Here is a 19,945-nt window from a genome sequence, read left to right on the forward strand (position 1 = left end):
CTGTTGGTTTCCCAGCCAGTATTCCTGTGGTAGGTTGCGTTTCTTTCCCTCAAGGAATGTATAAAATACATTCGCATATTAATACAGAGGAGTCGGAGTCGGGGAGTCGGACGTACATAAAACTGAGGAGTCGGAACATTTATCTACCGACTCAACAGCCCTGATTATAACTACCCGTAGACAAGTAATAAATGGGCATTATACTCTGATTCAACGTTTTCCTTAGGCTACTCCTCACCCTGCAGCATGAAGCCTCAAAAAGTAATACAAACTTAAAAGGAGGAGTGGATGCTGTGTCCGTTCATGGACGACAGAGAAAAGGATTTTACTTGTGAGTACAAAAAATCCTATTTTCTCTTTTCGTTCATGGACGGACACACAGCTCCTTAAAGGGGTTGTAAAGGTACACATTTTTTTTCCTAAATAGCTTCCTTTACCTTAGTGCAGTCCTCTTTCGATTTTGCTTTTAAATGTTCATATGTCTTCTGAGAAATCCTCACTTTCTGTTCTTCTGTCTAACTCCACAGAGTAATGCGAGGTGTGTTGTGCTCGCCCCCTCCCTTGGACTACAGGAGAGTCAGGACGCTCTCTACATTGCAGATAGCGAAAGGAGCTGTGTGTTAGTGGGCGTCCCGACTCTCCTGTAGTCCAAGGGAGGGGACGAGCACGACACTCCACACCAGGGAGGATCTCAGCCACCAACTCAGGGAAGACCTGACCAGGTGATTTACCTGGATCTGACAATCCAGAGACTAAGGAGATCCGAGGAGTCCAGGATCAACCCTAGGTACTCCAGATGCTGAGTCGGTACTAACACAGACTTCTGGATGGGTCTGACTGGCTATAGACACGTCCTCCTCTAATTCTGAGCCAGAAGCAGGTCTCAGAAGATTGTCTAGGTAGCCCACGAGAGCAATGCCTCGCTCCAGAATTGGTGCGAGTACCTTTGTGAACACGCTCGGTGCCGACGCTAGGCCAAAGGGAAGAGCCACAAACCGATAGTGGTCTTCGCCGATCGTAAAGCACAGAAACCTCTATCAGGTGCAGATGGGGACGCCAGAAAGTCCCCCGGATGGAGCAGAGCAACCACTGAACGAATGGATTCCATCCTGAATTTTCGCACCCTCACAAAGGCATTGAGTGCCTTGAGGTTGAAGATTGGATGGACGCCGTCCTCTGGGACTACAAACAGATTTAAATAGAAACCCTGAAACCTTTACTCCAGGGGCACAGGCTCAGGTGCGGAGTAGTTTTAATAATCTTGTACTGCTCCCATCAAAGCAGACCCACGAGCCGGAAAGAGAGGAAGATTTGAGGGAAGGAATCTGTTTGGCAGACAAGAAAGAAACTAATCTCGAAGTGACCACCTCGCAGACCCACTGGTCGGAGAGCATGGAGGTCCACCGAGTTGCAAACTCTTGAGTCAGGCGGGGGCAAATACTCATGCGGCAAACCAGAACTGGGGTTCTGAGCCGCAGCCAGGCCCGAATCTGAGTCAGAGCATTCCCCAGAAGATGGTGGGGGGGAGGGGGCGCCCCCCCCTTACGCCGCTTCTATTCTGGCAACAAATGATTCCAGGACTGCCGGCAGCGTATCCATGGGAACCGCAGGTGCAGTGGCACCGTTTGCTGCCTCTGGCAATTTAGGGGAAGAAACATCAGATACTGACTCCATTATCACCCACTGACATCCCTCAGGGACTAAGTGAAAAAACGCTCAAGTCCACCCTCCTTGCTGCACCGACGGGGGGGTCCCAGGGGACTCATCACCCAGAGGGAGACCGCTCAGCACCGCCGCCCACCTTCCTTGTATCCACAGCGTGTGCGAGGAAGAAGCTGTGAGGAAAAACTGAGGAGATTGAGCTGTGCGCCGTTCAGAAAGCCACTGCTAAAGGCCAAAACCCACACCAAAATGGCTGCCAGACGCCTCAGATAAAAAGCGCGGACCACAAAAAAATGGCCGCCGCAATACCGACCTGCGCCACAGCAGGGCCACGCTAAAATGGCCGCCAATGGTAATTTCAATGGGGAAGAGCGGGCACAAAAAAATGGCGTCGGCGCTGTCAAAATGGTGCCCGAGCACCGCGATGTGGACGAGAAGGCCGTGGCAAGGACCTTGCCAGGAGACAGACCCCCCTCAGAAAAAGCGGACCCCGGCACCCCGCGGTCCCCGGAGCCCCCCCACAGGTACACCCCGGTCGCAGCAGACCCTGGGGCAGGAGGGGAAAGGGTGACAAAGCAGGGAAAGGGAGGACAGGAGAACCCCTTAATCCCGGGAATGCCCAGCCGTTCCATCCTGCCGAGGCAGGAGTAACCGTACTTACTGTCCTTCCCAGAACTTTCTGGCGTGTCCCTGACAGACCCACAACTGATGGTATGGAGTAGCTGTCAGCTCGGTCCACTGAGTGAGACAGCAGCCCAGTCAAACTTGGACCCCAGAGCATATGCTCACCGGCCACCCCTGGAGCATGTCGTAGCCGACACAGCGCGTAGCTAAGGACTACTCACGCTCGATGGCTGAACTGCAAGGCTCTATAATATCCAGCCTGTCACCCAGCTGGCAGTTGATAGAAGAATCACAAAATAAAATAAAAAAATGTCCTCAGGACTGTGGGCCCAAAAGGAGCCACGTCCTTCTCTGCTAGGCAGAAAAAAAACTGAGGCTGCAGGGTGAGGGGTTATGACCAGAGGGACCGCCCCCTGGGCAGGGCTGTTCAACTCTGTTAAATTTACATGTTTTAAGATGACATGTTCTGCCTAGTCCTCTCCTATGAACAGGAACATAACCAAAATGTCAAGATTTAAGGAGCTGTGTCCGTCCATGGACGAAAAGAGAAAGTTTACATCCTCTTTAAGGCATCAACAACAAAACCCAGCACTCAAGGAATATCTGCCTTATCTTCAGGCTGATCATCCTTCTGGTTAGGCCTATAAGGCCGTCTGATCTGATCCTTTATGGATTGGCAGATACCAATTGTTGCAACAGCTGGCTGAATAGCTGAACTGGCCAAAGACAAATAAGCTTTTAATAATGCACAATTTCTCATCAACAGGGTATTTCAAGCCCTGTGCATTATCCACCGGACAAGTCAAGTTTTTGTTTTAGGAAGACATTGCTGCATCTATGGCTTGTATGCTCCATTTCTTTTTTTTTTTACAGTAAAAGTATGCTCCATTTCTTAGTAAACTTTTCATCCAAGGTATATGAAAGGGAAAACCTTTTAGGAGGAACAAAGGATGTCCCCAATCGGCATACACCACCTCTTGCAACAGGTGGTGTAGGGGGAAAGCCAGTGTGGCCTGAAGAGGCCTCAGGGATCCCAAAAAGAGGACCAGGGAGGCTTGGTGACCTCAGCAAGAGGCAACTTAAAGCGGAGGTCCACACAAAAATGGAACCTCCGCTGTCCGTATTACTCCCCCCCTCCGGTGTCACATTTGGTCCCAGAAGACAGCAGGGACCAGTGGCATTGCGCAGCGCGAGTCACGCATGCACAGTAGGGAACCAGGAAGTGAAGCCACAAGGCTTCACTTCCTGATTCACCTACCGAAGATGGTGGCGGCAGCATCCGAGACAGATCGACATCGGGTGCCGACATCATGGGCACGCTGGACAGCCAAGTGTCCTTATTTTAAAAGTCAGCAGCCGCAGTATTTGTAGCCGCTTAAAAAAAATTGGCGGACCGCGGCTTTAAAGGAAGAGCAAACCATTTCGGTAAGAGTCAGAATCAAGAGCTTCTGTCATTGAGAGGTAGATACCGGCTGGATATCTTCTTGTCCAGAGTGCTCAGAAGTAGACTTATCTGCCAGGCTATCCACAAAATCCTGAGCTTTAAGCTCTTCCCAATCCTCAACCCATTCTCGCCCCAGACATGGAGGCTCCGGGGTGGTCTGTCACAATTCTTGCAACCCTGTGGGACGGAGGCAATCATAGCAGCCATCCTGTGCTCTAAGCCGGCTAGGGCTGAGGACAGTTAATCCTTAGTAACAAAGGATGAGGCAGCAGCGTTGACTGTAGGCATAATACCAGATAGACGCAGCGGCTCAGATTGCCCGCAAGCCTCTGGTCTTTCAGGGGATACAACACTAGGGATACGACTAGGTTCGTTAGGAACTACTGACGACATAGGTGTGCCTTTCCTTGTCGTGTTAGTCTCACTCCTTTTTTGAAGACATTTACTAGCCACAAAAAGTGAGTACTTGGGTGTAGATTTAAAAACACCTCAGAAGGGAGACCCCTTAATAGGGCTCACCAAGCCCCTATGTAACAATCCTGCTAAGCACCTTAGCCTGCCAAGCATAACTTGGTGACTCACGTGACCTGGGAAATGAGAAATGAACCACTGCAAGTGTCTGGTTTAGAGCCTGCTGTGTCCCACAGCTGTCTCTTGGTAGCTTAAATAACCTGGCTGTGAGCCAGAACGTTTGTGCGTACGCACGTGCTTGGTCCTGGCAAACGGGCGTGGCCTCATTTACGTATGACGCAAATCTTCGTGCACCAAATACAGCTACTGCCCCAGTGCTGCGAAGCCGCATGCACCATGGCTGCCAGCAAACAACTGGTGAGCCAAACGGTGTCTTTGCGAACGAACATGCGCCCTGACCATTAAAACGCACTGCTGCGAATGTTCGTGCACCATGGCTGCCAGACAACCAAGTATGGCAGCACTCTTACGAATGCATATGAGCTCTTAGTTGTCAAAAAAAATAAACTTATGTTTTTAGTGGCGCCCTTGCAAGTGCATGTGCGCCCTGGTAAAACCAAGGCAAAATGATAAAGTGGTGTGTGCCATCATACAGGTAAAAAACAGCCAGACACAAGCAAAAAAGGTACACTTTGCAAACACCCACAGCTAGCCCAAAACTCCCCCCATATGATCACTACACACAGGTGTCTAGCCCTTAGCTAGGTTTGCCGATTGTTACAATCACTTGGACACGCCACACTAAAAATAGGATTTTTGTACTCACAGTAAAATCCATTTCTCTGAGTTCATAGACGCACACAGCATCCTTTGACAGTAGGGTTATATCCGATTCCTTTAGGAGAGTTTAGGCAGAAAAAAAAAAGCACTTTAAGTGTCACATTCCTCAGTGCAGCTCCTCCCAGGGGGCGTGGCCCCCCGGGTATAACCCACACCCTGCTCTAGCAGCCTCAGTTCGTAACAAGCAGTACAAACAAAGGAGGGGTGGGTGCTGTGTCCGTCTATGAACTCAGAGAAATGGATTTTACTGTGAGTACAAAAATCCTATTTTCTCTTCCGTTCATAGACGGACACAGCATCCTTTGACAGTAGGGACGTCCCCAAGCAGTGTCAAAAAATTTCGAGGGGTGGGAAAATAACGCAGCAAACCAGGTTACACCCCAAACAAAACCGGAGTTGCTCAACGGAGAAACTCCAACCATAAACTGTCGCCTGTAACACCTGCGGCCCGAAGGAGGCATCAGAAGATGCACTCACATCCACCAGGTAAAACTTTGAAAAAGTGTGGATCGACGACCAGGTCGCTGCCTTACACCCCTGTAACACAGAGGCATGATGCCGGAAAGCCCAAGAGGCCCCGATCGCCCTGGTCGAATGCGCCATAACCCGAAAGTGGGGCGCCTGCCCCTTCAGGGCATAGGCCTGAAGCACAATTCGTCGGATCTACCTAGAAATGGTGGCCGACGAGACTGCCAGGCCCTCTTGTAGGACCAGCCACCGACAAGAACAGTGAGTCCGACATCCGGAACGGAGCCGTAGCAGAGAAGTACACCCGTAGGGCCCGAACCACATCCAGGGAAAGTAAAGTGGCCTCCTTCTGGTTTTTCGGCTGAGGACATAAGGATGGAAGAACAATGTCCTCATTAATGTGGAAAGCCGAAACCACTTTCGGGAGAAAAGACGGCTGCGGCCGCAGCACCACCTTATCCTTATGGATGACCAAATAGGGAGCCTTGCAAGACAAGGCCGCCAGTTCAGATCGAGGTAATCGCTACCAGAAAAAAACACCTTTTGTGACAGAGTCAACAAAGGGGTCTTTCGGATGTCCCCAAAGGGAGCATCCTGAAGCACCGAAAGGACTAAATTCAAGTCCCATGGGGGTAGTGGATGGCGCACCGGAGGAGCCACATGACGGACCCCCTGTACAAACGTACGCACCAAGGAGTGCGCCGCCAAGGGTCGCTGAAAGTAAACGGCCAGAGCCGAAATCGAACTCTTAACCGTACTCAAGGCGAGAGCCTGATCCACTCCCCGCTGTAAAAAACAGCAGAATCCTAGACACCACATATGAACGAGGGTGCCACTTCATCTCCTCACACATATAGATGTAGGCCTTCCACGTACGATGGTAAATCCTACGTGGGGTAGACTTCCGTGCACGCAGCATGGTAGAGACCACCGAGCCTAACAGGCCTCGGTCCATCAGTACCTTGCTCTCAACAGCCACACCGTTAAAGCCAGCGACTGTAAAGCAGGGTGGAAGATTGGACCCTGCGACAGAAGATCTGTTCTCAGAGGTAGACGCCAGAGGGCGTCTGCCACCAGACGCACCAGGTCCGCGTACCAGGAGCGGCGCGGCCAGTCTGGGGCGATCAGGATTGTTGGAATCCCTTCGGCTTCCACTCTGCGCAGCAGGCGAGGAAGAAGCTTCAGAGGAGGGAAGGCGTAAATCAGTCGATAGTGACCCCAAGGAGCCACCAACGTGTCTGACGCGTCCGCCCACAGGTCCTTCGACCTGGCCACGAACCGTGGCACCTTCTGGTTGAGAAGGGACGCTAGAAGGTCCACGTCTGGAGTGCCCCACTTTTTGCACAGACCCCGAAACACTTCCGGGTGAAGTGACCATTCTCCTGGGTCCACTGATTGGCGACTTTAGTAGTTGGCTTGCCAATTCTGAACACCCGGAATGTACACGGCCGATAGAGCCGGAACGGACCTTTCAGCCCACCGAAGGGTGTGCGCTACTTCCAGCGCTGCAGCCAAGCTTCGTGTGCCTCCCTGATGATGGACTTACGCCACGGCCGTGGCGTTGTCGGACTGGATCCTGACCGGTCGGCCCTGCAGCTCCAGGGACCACCCGGCAAGGCACAGCTTGAGTGCTCGGAGCTCCAGAACATTGATCGGCAGGCGAGACTCCTCCCGAGTCCAGCGTCTCTGGGCTGACTGGGTGCCCCAAACGCCCCCCCAGGCGGAGAGGCTGGCATCCGTCGTGACCACAGTCCATTGGCACGACAGAAACGACTTCCCGGCCTGAAGCACCGGAGACGTCAGCCACCACACCAGGGAAGACTTGACCAGTTGACTCAACTGAATCTGGGAATCCAGAGAAGACGGGAGCCTGTCCCAACGTGACAGAATCTCCTTCTGTAGTTCCCTGGTGTGGAATTGGGCATAAGGAACTGCCTCGAAAGAGGCCACCATCAGACCCAAAACCCTCATGCAGAATCGAAGAGACGACCACTTCCGGGTCAACAACTGCTGCACTGCAGATTGCAGAGTCTGAAGTTTCTCCGTTGGGAGAAAAACTCTCGCCTCCGCGGAATCCAGGACTAGCCCTAGGTATTCCAGACGCAGAGACGGAACCCAACACTGACTTCTGGATATTCAGAAGCCAGCCGAATTTTTGGAGAGTCTGACACGTCCTCTTCTAATTCTGAGCCTGAGGAAGCTCTCAGGAGAAGATCGTCCAGATATCCCACGATAGCGATCCCTCGCTGTCTCAGCAGGGCCAGTATCGGGGCTAGCACCATGGTGAAAAGCCGTGGTGCCTAGGCCGAACAAGAGGGCCACAAATTAAAAGTGGTCCTCCCCGATAGCAAAGCGCAGAACCTCTGGTGCCTTGTGCATAGGGGAACATGCAGGTATGCGTCCATGATATCCAAGGATGCCATGAAGTCCCCCTGATGGAGCGCTGCTATTACTGAGCGAATCTACTCCATCCTGAATTTTTGCACTTTGTTAAAGCAGTTGAGGGCCTTGAGGTCCAGGATTGGACGGACCCCTCCTTTTTGGGGGCTACAAACAGATTGGAGTAAAACCCCTGAAACCATTCCATCGAGGGAACTGGCACAATCACTCCCCTGACCAGAAAATCCTGGACAGCCCCTGACAGAGCCTGCCGGCGAACCGGAGGAAACTGGAGGCTGGAAAGAAAAAATCTGTTTTGGTGGACAAGAGAGAAACTCTATCTTGTACCCCGAGGAAACTACTTCGCAAACCCAACGGTTGAAGAGGAGAGACCATCGAGCCGCGAATTCGCGAAGCCGGCCCCCCACCCGAGACCCGGGCGGGGGCAGACCTTCATGCGGAAGCAGGTTTGTCTGCAGGCTTGTTAGGCTTGCGGAACCAGGGGCACTTCTGCCCTGCAGCGGGCACCTTAGCACCTTGCAAACCTTTTCCTGCAGCACAGGGCGCACGAAAAAAACGCTTTGGGGTAGTAAAAGAGGGCCCTTGCCTACGACGAGGCTCCTTGCCCTCCCCAGACTGTGGGAGCAGTGTGCTCTTACCACCTGTGGCATCCTTAATGATGTCATCCAGGGACGCCCCAAAAAGCCGCTCACCCTTAAAGGACAAATCCACCAAGGCCTTCTTGGAGGATCGGTCCGCAGACCAGCATTTCAGCCACACAAGGCGGCGTAGTACCACCGCATAGGCGGAGGCTCTGGAAAGCAAGGGAAGCGTATCCAGGGCCGACTCACAGATGTTAGACCCTGAACCAATTGTTCAGCCAGGTCCTTGCAGGTCTCGGAAGCATCCTGCTCCTCCAGCTTCTACAGCAACAACTTTGCCCGTTCAGTCAGTGTCTGCGACACCAGAGACCCGGCCACAACCGGTCTCACAGCTGAACCCACAACCGTGAACATAGAGCGGGCCACAGCCTCCACTCTCCTATCAGTGGGGTCCATAAAAGCAGGAGCCCCCACCACAGGCAATGTGATGGCCTTACTCAGTCTGGACACAGGAGGGTCCGCTGACGGAGGAGAGACCCACTTTATTTATTTTTAAGTCCTCCTCAAAGGGATAACGGACCGCAAAGTTTTTTAGGAACAGCAAAAACTTTGTGGCGTGTCCCATCCTTACATAGCAAATGCTCCAAATAAGGAGCACAGGGAAATACTTTTTTGCGGTGCTGGGTGGCTTGCGGAACCCAAAAGGTACCGGCACAACTGGTGCTCCAGCCAAATCCTCAAGTTTATGAGTATCACGCACCGCAGAATAAGAGTGTAACGGAATGACCCGTGACACCCAAAGACTTTGTGAGGATGGAGGATACTCCTGTGTTAGCGTCACTGATAACTCTTGGGTCTGAGTCCACTCTGTGCCCTTTGGGCATGGGGTGGCAAGTGAATCATAATTCATGTATTACATTAGATGGGACATCACTGATAGTTCGTATTGCAGGATTTTGAGACACTGCAAGATGTTGGTTAATTGTGACTCATCTCTCTGTGAAGACTGTTAATATGTTAAATAAGGCTAGCTTTTGAAAGGCCTTTAATTGTGTTATAACACTGTCTGAAACCTATTGATGCTCAGAGGTGTAAATAGGTGTCAAGCTGCATGCGGAGACGAAACGTCTGCCTAGGAAACTCAGTGTGTGATGGGTTTGTTTGTTATGCTGTTGATTAAGGAATGTGCAGTATTTAGACATGATAATTATAGGCCGGTGCCGACCTGTCTAGAATGTTTAAGTAATTAGCCTTAGTGTGTGATTAGGGGGGTGGAGATCTCATTGTTGCTTTCCCATGCCGCACTCCCATAAGATGCAATCTGTGGAGCGTATAGTATACTCTTAGGAGTGTATACAGTTGTGTCAGGCGCTGTGTTACATTCAGGGAACAGCTGGTAACTGATTGCAGGGCCTCCTCCCACTGCTCCTCATCCAGGGGGCCTACGTCCGCTTCCCACTTTTTCCTGACTGTCAGAGGGTGTTCCAAGAAACTCTGTGATTCTTCCCTGAGGTGACAGACACAGCACAGCCAGCACATCAGAGCACACCTTCTATTTTTGCAGCCAGGAGGTGACCGGTGGGTTGTTCTGTCTTGCAGTACACAGCGGTGGGGCAATATGGAACCTGAACCTGGTGTTTCTGCCCCAGCAATGCCTGAGTTATACTTTATTCCCCTGCTCCTGCCGCATCTGTTGAGGCAATGTCGGCTGTACTTGAGGCGTTTCTCGCCAGGTTTGAAGCAGCTAGTGCCCAGTAGGGGGGTACAAAGCCGCTACCCAGTCAGGGGAAGGAGGGAGAGGAAGGGGAGAGAGGAAAGCAGGACGGACCCTCAGTCGACCTCCCCAGGGAAAACACCAGCCATACCACCTTACCTGAGCAAGGGGCCACTACTTACCTGTCCTGCGACCACCGGCTGGAGGTATCCCAGACAGAACCAACGTCCCCACTAACGGCATGGCTGTCGGCCAGACACACTGTGACAAAGCCATAGAGACCGGTCATATGTGTGTCCTGGAACATGTAGTTCCCCGGCCGCCCCTGGAGCAATGGGGCCCGTCGTGGACGACCCAGAGCTGAGCTGAGGGCCGGCACACGCTCGATGGCCGAACATGGGGGGACTACAAGAGTCAAGACCCAGCCTGTCACCCAGTCGGCTGTTGATAGAAGAATCACAGGATTCAAAAATGCAGGAACAAAATAAAAAGCGAGAAAATCGCAAGAAAAAAATCTCCAGAGTACAGGAACTCCAGAGTGCCTGCCTCTCCTGTCGTTAGGCAGAAAAAACCTGGGGCTGCTAGAGCAGGGTGTGGGTTATACCCGGGGGGCCACGCCCCCTGGGAGGAGCTGCACTGAGGAATGTGTTAACACTTAAAGTGCTTTTTTTCTGCATAAACTCTCCTAAAGGAAGCGGATATAACCCTACTGTCAAAGAATGCTGTGTCCGTCTATGAACGGAAGAGAAATTTATATATATATATATATATATATATATATATATATATATATATATATATATATATATATATATACATACATACATATACACACACAGGTGAAACTCAAAAAATTTGAATATCGTGCAAAAGTTTATTTCACCAATGCAACTTAAAAGGTAAAACCAATATATGAGATAGACCAGTGGTTCTCAACCTGGGGGTCGGGACCCACCTCGGGGGTCAAAATATGATTTCCAGGGGTCACTGAATCCTGGGCTGTTCTTGAAGCCTGCACCGCTCTCCCGGCCTTTTTGCTTTGGCCACCCAGCTCGGCTGTTCCTGGAGCCCATGGCCACCCACTCATCCTCTTTGCAGCCACCTATTCAATTTATGGCACGGCTGGGGAGAAGAGACTAGAGGTCAGCTGACTGGTGAGGAATGTTAAGTGGGAGGGGCTGGAGACCCCATCTTCTGATTTTGGCACTTTTGGTGTCACTGCTATGAGACACCACAAAGTCAGAGACACAGTGAGTAACACCCCCCCCCCCCCCACCAAGGAGTAATAGAATGAAAAAAATAGAGAATACATGTAAGGAAGAGGAAAAGAGGGGGAGGAACAAAGGAAAAGGGAAAGAAAGAACAAGAAAGGCAGCTAGAGAGGGATGGGAAAAAAAAAATAAAAATTAGGAAAGAGATAAAAGGGAAAGAAAGGAGAAGAGAAAGAGTGGTCCATCCTAAAATGTACCAGAAGAGGATTTAATACTGTACGAGTGGAAGGGACTCAGGGAGCACTAAATGTACGTGAGTTAGGGGTGCAAATTACTTGTCTTGACTTGGGTGCCGACAACCCACCCTACGAAAATAGTTTTACTGTTGGGGTCCCGACAAGTTGAGAAATTTTTTCAAGGGGTCACGGCACTAGAAAGGTTGAGAACCACCGAGATAGACTCATTACATGCAAAGCAAGATAGTTCAAGCCGTGATTTGTCATAATTGTGATGATTATGGCTTACAGCTCACGAAACCCCCAAAACCACAATCTTAGAAAATTTGATTACATGCAATCAATAAAACAAGGATTATATATAATATATCGGACCTCTGAAAAGTATAAGCATGCATATGTACTCAGTACTTGGTCTGAACCCCTTTTGCAGCAATTACTGCCTCAATGCGGCGTGGTATGGAAGCTATCAGCCTGTGGCACTGCTGAGGTGTTATGAAGACCAGGATGCGTCAACTTCAGCTCTTCTGCATTGTTGGGTCTCATTTCTCATCTTTCTCTTGGCAATGCCCCATAGATTCTCTATGGGGTTCGATTCAGGTGAGTTTGCTGGCCAATCAAGCACAGTAATCCCCACGGTCACTGAACCAGGTATTGGTGCTTTTGGCAGTGTGGGCAGGTGCCAATTCCTGCTGGAAAATGAAGTCGTCAGCATCCCTATAGAGCTGGTCTGCGGAAGGAAGCATGAAGTGCTCCAAAATCTCCTGGTAGACGGCTGCTGTGACCCTGGACTTAATGAAGCACAGGAGACCAACACCAGCAGATGACATGGCTCCCCAAATCAGCACAGACTGTGGAAATTTCACACTGGACTTTAACCACTTAAGGACCGCCTCCTGCAGATATACGTCAGCAGAATGGCACGGCTGGGCACAAGCACGTACAGGTACGTCCTCTAAGTGCCCAGCCGTTCTTCACTGTGGCGCTGTCATTGATCGTGCGTTCCCTGTTATAGGGAAACACGATCAATGATGTCACACATCCAGCCCGCCCCCCTTACAGTTAGAAACACAGATGAGGTCACACTTAACCCCTTCAGCGCCCCCTAGTGGTTAACTCCCAAACTGCAATTGTCATTTTCACAGTAAACCATGCATTTTAAATGCATTTTTTGCTGTGAAAATGACAATGGTCATATTTTGGGGGATATTTATTATAGCAAAAAGTAAAAAATTATTTTTTTTCAAAATTGTTGCTCTATTTTTGTTTATAGCGCAAAAAATAAAAACCGCAGAGGTGATCAAATACCACCAAAAGAAAGCTCTATTTGTGGGGAAAAAAGGACGGCAATTTTGTTTGGGAGCCACTTCGCACGACTGCACAATTGTCAGTTAAAGCGACGCAGTGCCGAATCGCAAAAACTGCCCGGGTCCTTTACCTGCCTAAAGGTCCTGGTCTTAAGTGGTTAAGCATCTTGCAGTGTGTGCCTCTCCATTCTTCCTCCATACTCTGGGTCCTTGGTATCCAAATGAGATGAAAAATTTGCTCATCAGAAAAGAGGACTTTGGACCACCGAGCAACAGACCAGATCTGTTTTTCTTTAGCCCAGTAAGACGCTTCTGACGTTTGTTGTTCAGGAGTGGCTTGACAAGAGGAATACGACATTTGAAGCCCATGTCCAGGATCCGTCTGTGTGTGGTGGCACTTAATGCACCGACTCCAGCCTCAGTCCACTCCTTGTGAAAGTCCAACACTTTTGAATGGCCTTTCTCTGACAATCCTCTCCAGGCTGCGGTCATCCCTGCTGCTTGTGCACCTTTTTCTTCCACACTTTTCCCTTCCACAGAACTTTCTATCAATGTGCTTTGATACAGCACTTAGGGAACATTTAACTTTTTTTGCAATTACCTTTTGAGGCTTTCCCTCCTTATGGAGGGTGTCAATGATTATTTTCTGTCAGGTCAACAGTCTTTCCCATGATTGTGATTCCTACTGAGCCAGACCATTTAAAGGCTCAGGAACCCTTTTGCAGGTGTTATGGCTTAATTAGCCGATTAGAGTGGGACACTCTGAGTCTACAAAATTGCACCTTTTCATAACATTCAAATTTTCAAAACATTTGGATTTGGGGTTTTCATGAGCTGCAAGCCATAATCATCACAATTATGACAAATCACGGCTTGAACTATCTTGCTTTGCATGTAATGAGTCTCATATATTAGTTTCACCTTTTAAGTTGCATTAGTGAAATGAATGAACTTTTGCATGATATTCAAATTTTTCGAGTTTCACCTGTGTGTGTTAAATTATATATATATATATATATATATATATATATATATATATATATATATATATATATATATATATATATATATATATTATAGTTTCACTTACCCGTCAAGGCACAGGGCAGCTCAGAAAATAAGAGCCCAATCTTCACCCATCACAGCAGGCTCCTGTTACTTAAGGACCTTCAAGGACTGGGTACCCTTTTCATGTTTAGGGTCCACTGCCTTGGACCTGTATAGCACCCAGCAGGAATGCCTTTGCGCTGTAGTGTCCAGGATTCCACTTTGCAGGGTCCAGCGCCCGGAGACAGCTTACAGGCAAAACCTTGCAGGATCTTGAGTCTTCTTTGCGAGGTCCGGGTACCATTTATTTAAGCATATAGCCTGTGTCAAATGGATCATGGATGTTTGTGAGAATGTTTGTGAGAGACCTGGAGCTCAGCGAGCTCAAACAAACGTGCCAACCACCTTGTAGACATTGGTAAAAAAAAACTGAAGTAACTTCCTGTATGGGAGGGGTTATATAGGGGATCACTTCCCGTCTAAAGACCTTGGTCTACCAGTGTCCACTCACCTGATGTAGTATAATCCAGCAGGTAATAATTAGCCAGACTCTGTGTCCGATGATGTATGAAAAAGAAACTGGTAGTTTAGGTAGATGGGATTATGCAGCTGATGGAACATGATACATGTTCCACATAAATACGGGTTGAACATGTAACATGGTACAAAAGGGAATTTATCCTTTTAAGGTTTAAAAAAAAAAAAAAAAAAAAAAAAAGCAGCCTTTCAGTGCCTGTTTCTCCCCCTCCCTAAATACTTACCCAAGTCCTGCATTGATCCAGCATTGTACTCCTGTGCAGAATTTCTTTCCTCTCTCACAGGCATAGCTGAGCAGCGGGAGCTATTGGCTCCTGCCAGTCAAATCCAGTGAGGAGGGAGGGGGGCTGAGCCACGTTGTGCTTTTTAATGGACAGTGCCCAGCTCAGGAATGAGCCTGCACCTGTGCAACCTTAGGAAACACCATTGCACAGAGCAGGCAAGTATAACCTTTAGTATTAAAAAAAATAAAGTTACAATCACTTTAATCAAAGTGCACTATGCATACGCAAGACGCAGGTGAGAGAAACTGGGAAGCTTCCAGCAAACCACCACAACTGACATTTATAGCCTGTTCCATGTGTTCTATAATCAAAGGATCAGCTGCAGCAGTGGTGAGATTTATTTTAAGGTATTCTGACAAACAAGGTATGGTTTGACATAGTAAAGGCACATTTAAGATGGGGTAAAAGGCAAGACCCACCAGTGAGAACACTACTAGCCAGGGTTTCCAACAGCTTATCGGTCGTGTTCTTTATGCCTTGCACATTAGAGGACACTGTCGGATCCACTGTGGGGAAAGACAACACTAGGGCAACACCCTCCCCATAAAGGTAAAGGGCCCATAAACAGCAAGAATGAGAAACAGAAAGGAAATGCTTTTAAAATGAAACAATGAAAACGGTTGAAAGAGTGAATTTCAAAGATGCCCAGAGACCTATGTAAATAAGGCAGCTCAGTCTCAGCAATTGCCCAGAGACCTATGTAAATAAGGCAGCTCAGTCTCAGCAATTGCCCAGAGACAGGGCAATTGCTTAGGAAATTCCAGCAGCTCTGGATAGGAAAACCATTAACATCCAACTTTTACCAAAAGTTTGAAAAGCACTCCACACAGAACCCACTGCCTGAAGATCACTCCCAGGCTATCCCCGATACAGTCTAGAGACCAAAGTAAACGAGGAAGCAAGTGGCCTCTACTCACCGAGTGAGTCTTCCTACAACCAAAAAGACACAAGCTTAAGAAAAACACACTATCTAAAAAAAATAAAATAAAAAAAGTGTGAGCAACAAAAAAAAGGTAATAAAAGATGTGGTCTACTTGCAGCTGATCTAATCCCCATTACCCTATTCTGCACGGTGTCAAATGTCATACTCAACTTCTTGATCATTATCTCACCAGGCATTCATGGAGAAGTAAATTATGAGGAAGCACAGATCCACAGAATTAAGGTGCAAGCAAGGAGATCCTTTCACTGCACGTCCTCAGGTAAAGCTTCCTCTCCAAGCCCTCACATGTACAGTAAAGCAGCACAGTGGAAACATTTACAAATCTCATAGTGCAAGTATACATCTATGTGGCTCAAAACATAGGAAATGCACTCCTATTTTTTCAACAGAAGGAATTCAAGACAAAAAAGAAATCTTTCAGGATACTGCTTAGGGATAATTAAAAGATTTATTTTTTTATGTTTGATTCATTTTACCTAGGTGGATGCAGCATCATACTGATGCTGTATCTGTCCCCCGGCATCTCTGCACTGAGAACCAAGCCGCTGATGGCCCGGTTTTCACAGATCCGAGAGAAGAGCTGCTGACTGCCAGTCAGCATCTCTCCTCTCTGCTTCTCCAACGCTCATTGGAGCGCTGAGCTATGGAGGGGCAGGAAGCGGCCATCTCAGTGGCTCGTTGAGACTGCCATCAATCAAGGCAGCTGGCGGATCCAGACTTGGGAAGTCGGGATGACGCGCTGCCTCGACTGATGGCAGCGACGTCAGTGGAGAGCGGAATTTAGACTGCTCTCCTCTGAAAACGGGTCACAGGGAGAAGCCCAGCCTAAAAAGCTCTGGCTTGGCTTCTCCTTTAACATATCCAAGTGTTCTCTAGAAGTTAACAAATATTTACTTTTTGAGTTCAGGTCCACTTTAATGGCTCTTATGGGTAGAAGCTATTATGATATTTAGAAACTTGCATAAACACAGTATACTACAAGCAAGGGGCACATAGGAACATTACACATTCTTATTACTACCTACGACAAAAGGACACATTAGTATAGACAGACAAAAGGGGAATAAAGTCATCTACACAAAACAAGTTAAAATTAAAGGCTGCTAATGGAAATTGTGTTGCCTACCTATTGGCCCTTCGCCATCTTCGAGAGGTCTCTGGTCCATAATATGTCGAAACATGGGCAGAAGGAAGGCAATTGTTTTTCCACTTCCGGTTTTGGCAATACCTATTAGGTCGCGGCCAGACATGATTGCAGGAATAGCTTGTGCCTGGATTGGAGTTGGTTTTTCATACGAGTGCCTAGTAAAAGGCAAAGAAATATTTTTAATATCCACTTCGTTTTTTTCCAAAATCAATCCACCATAAACGGTGTTATAAAATATAACAAAAAAAAAAAAAGTGCAACATGAGTCACAACTCATATTGTAAAACATACAATTCTATATTTGAACAGGAGGTTACATCATCATTTAACTACTTTCCGACCAGCCGCCGTATATACGGCAGCAGGTTGGCTCCCCTGCGTGAGAGCACGTAGCTCTACGTCACCTCGCAAAGCGGCCACTAGGGGCTACCAAGAGAAGCCAATAATCAAAAGGCCAACGTGGTGCTAGTACAAGAAACTCACTTTGCAGCCTCAAAAACCTTCATTTACATTGAAAAGATATAACCAAATCTATCTTAGCCTCAGGCGATAGAAGAAAAACTGAGTCCTCATGGCTATCCGAGAATCCCTCTAAGTCGAGCTACACCAAACTATTAGAGACCCCCAGGGTCGCTACCCGATCCTGATTTGTAATATCAACTGAACCACCTACACCCTTGGTCAACATCTATGGCCCAAACAAACTATGATTTTACAAACAATTAAACAAGAAAATAAACCAAGTCAAAAAAAGGTAGAGCTCTCATGGGTGGGGACTTCAACATAATTGGCAACCCAGATATGTATTCCCCCTTAACAGCCCAACACCAGCGCCCTGCCTTGAACCCCTTTCTTCAGACAGCCTTTTAGACGTATGTAGAGAGACCAACACGGATCAGAGCAGAACTTATACTTTTCATCCTGACAACTTTTATACTCCCGTACTGACTTCATTGTTGACAATCACACACTCCCAGACATCACAGATCCAATTATAGGAACCTTCTTGTGGACAGATCACGCGCCTACCTCCATAACTGTGGGGGACCGGAGTCTACAATTTGCCTCGCTTATGAAGGCTCCCACTTAGCGCACCCAGGTAACCTTCTCACAATTACAAATGAACAACGCTTTCTTCTAACTGAATAACCAACCGGATACTGACCCGTTCGTACTATGGGCCACATATAAAGCCTACATAAGGGGGATCCTCATTAAAATGTATAATAGAACCAAAAAATTGAGGTCTCAGCAAATTGAGGAGGTACTTTCTCAAAATGCCCAGCTAGAGAACCAAAATAAAAACAGGCCTCCTCCCACATATTAGCTAGTGGACTCCTTGAACCGAGACAAACTCAGATCACTTTTACTACACAAATTTGAGAATAACCTCAAATCTGCTAGGGTCAAATACTATGCCTTAGGAAAGAAGGCTGGAGCCTTACTGGCTCGTCAGGTAAAACCACAACGTGCTTGCACAAAGTGCAAAATTGCATCCCTCCACCACCCTACAACCAAACAACTCCTTATCAACCGGCATGATATAGTAAATGCATTCAGCGATTACTCCTCCTTCCTCTATAATCTAGCTAGCGACCCAGCAACACCCCAACCCACAGACCCACTAATCCAAGGATTCCTAGCCTCAATCGACCTATCCATCACATCTGCCCAATTAGATCTACTCTCTCAACCCTTTACAGATGAGGAAATTCTCCAAGCTATCAGAACCCTCCCCCCCCCCATAAATCCCCAGGTGAAGATGGTTTCACTATTTTTTTTATAAACAACTTGCTGATCTTATCTCACCCTCACTACCCTCTTCAAATCGGCAGGTGGTTCTCTACCAATGATGTTATGTTCGATCACGGATGAGAATCCCCCCCCCCCCTCCTCAAGTTATTGTAACTAGATTGCTGAAGGGTCTTCCATCCTTGGTGCACCTGGACCAAGTCGGCTTTATACCTGACAGATAGGCTCCTCATGCAACAAGGAGGGTCGTCGATTTAATCCACCAAGTCACCCAGAAACAAACTCCTTCGCTGCTTCTGCCTCTAGATGCAGAGAAGGCATTTGATAAGAGTACATTGGGGATTCCTAGAAGCAGAACTCAATAAATTTGGTATAACTGGCTGGTTCCAATGAGCAATATTTTCTCTATACTCCAACCAATCCGCTAGAGTGCCAACAGACGGAACCCTGTCTAAACCCTTTGGGATTACCAACGGCACCCAACAATGGTGTCCACTTTCCCCTCTCATTTTTGCATTCCTAATAGAACCCCTAGCAACAAAAATTATAGATAAGTTTGTGAATGTGTGTGTGTGTGTGTATGTAAACTGCTTTAATAAAGTCCTTACTCAAGATGGTCTCTAGTAACACCCCCTCCCATCGAGATGACTGGAGAAGCTAAAGATGGTGTCTGCCCCCTACTCCCACGCATCAGAAGAATGAGGAAATAGGAGACTGGACAAGTGATGAGCATTATTCAGCCAATCAGATGTGCTTTTTAGACTCATATTAACATAATAGTGACGTATTGTGTTGTGTGTAAAGTGCTTAGCACTGCCTGTAATAAAGTAGAGATTAGGAAGTAACTAAACCGTACGGATGTCCAGTGTTTGCTTCCTAGGTGCAAGTAGCTCCACACAAATTTGGATCAGCAACAGAGATTCAGAGTGAGCTCATTTGAGGCTCCAGGCTATTACAATTGGTGCCAAAGAGCGTAGGCCCCCCAGGTTTTTGACCAAAGGAAGACCGCAACTCAGGGATCGAGTGGCCGGCCTGGGGCAGATCAAGGAGGGATTGTGCACCCCTGAGAGTACGGTAGGTACATTTACACTTACCACTGTACGACACTTGTTCTGTCTGGGCTGGACGCTGACCTTGTTGGTTTCCGGAGGTTATCTAAGAGGCAGGGGCTGTTTAACCACTTAAGGACCGCCTCCTGCACATTTACGTCGGCAGAATTGCACGGCTGGGCACATGCACGTATAGGTACGTCATGTGCTAGTACCCGGTCGTGGGTGCGCGACCCGGTCCAAAGCTGCGGGACCCGATCGCCGCTGGAGTCCCTCGATCGGTCCCCG

The 19,945-nt window shown here is 48.3% G+C and overlaps 1 protein-coding gene across 1 annotated transcript in view; it reads right to left on the reverse strand.

Annotated features, from left to right (window-relative positions):
* DDX46 (DEAD-box helicase 46) overlaps positions 1 to 19,945 on the reverse strand; it is a 327,918-nt gene that overhangs the window by 164,452 nt on the left and 143,521 nt on the right. The window contains 1 exon segment of the mRNA XM_040344766.1: positions 16,836 to 17,011. Within this exon segment, the coding sequence (XP_040200700.1) occupies positions 16,836 to 17,011 (176 nt within the window).

This window comes from Rana temporaria, chromosome 3, assembly GCF_905171775.1.
Source record: "Rana temporaria chromosome 3, aRanTem1.1, whole genome shotgun sequence".
Taxonomy (NCBI): Eukaryota; Metazoa; Chordata; class Amphibia; order Anura; family Ranidae; genus Rana; species Rana temporaria.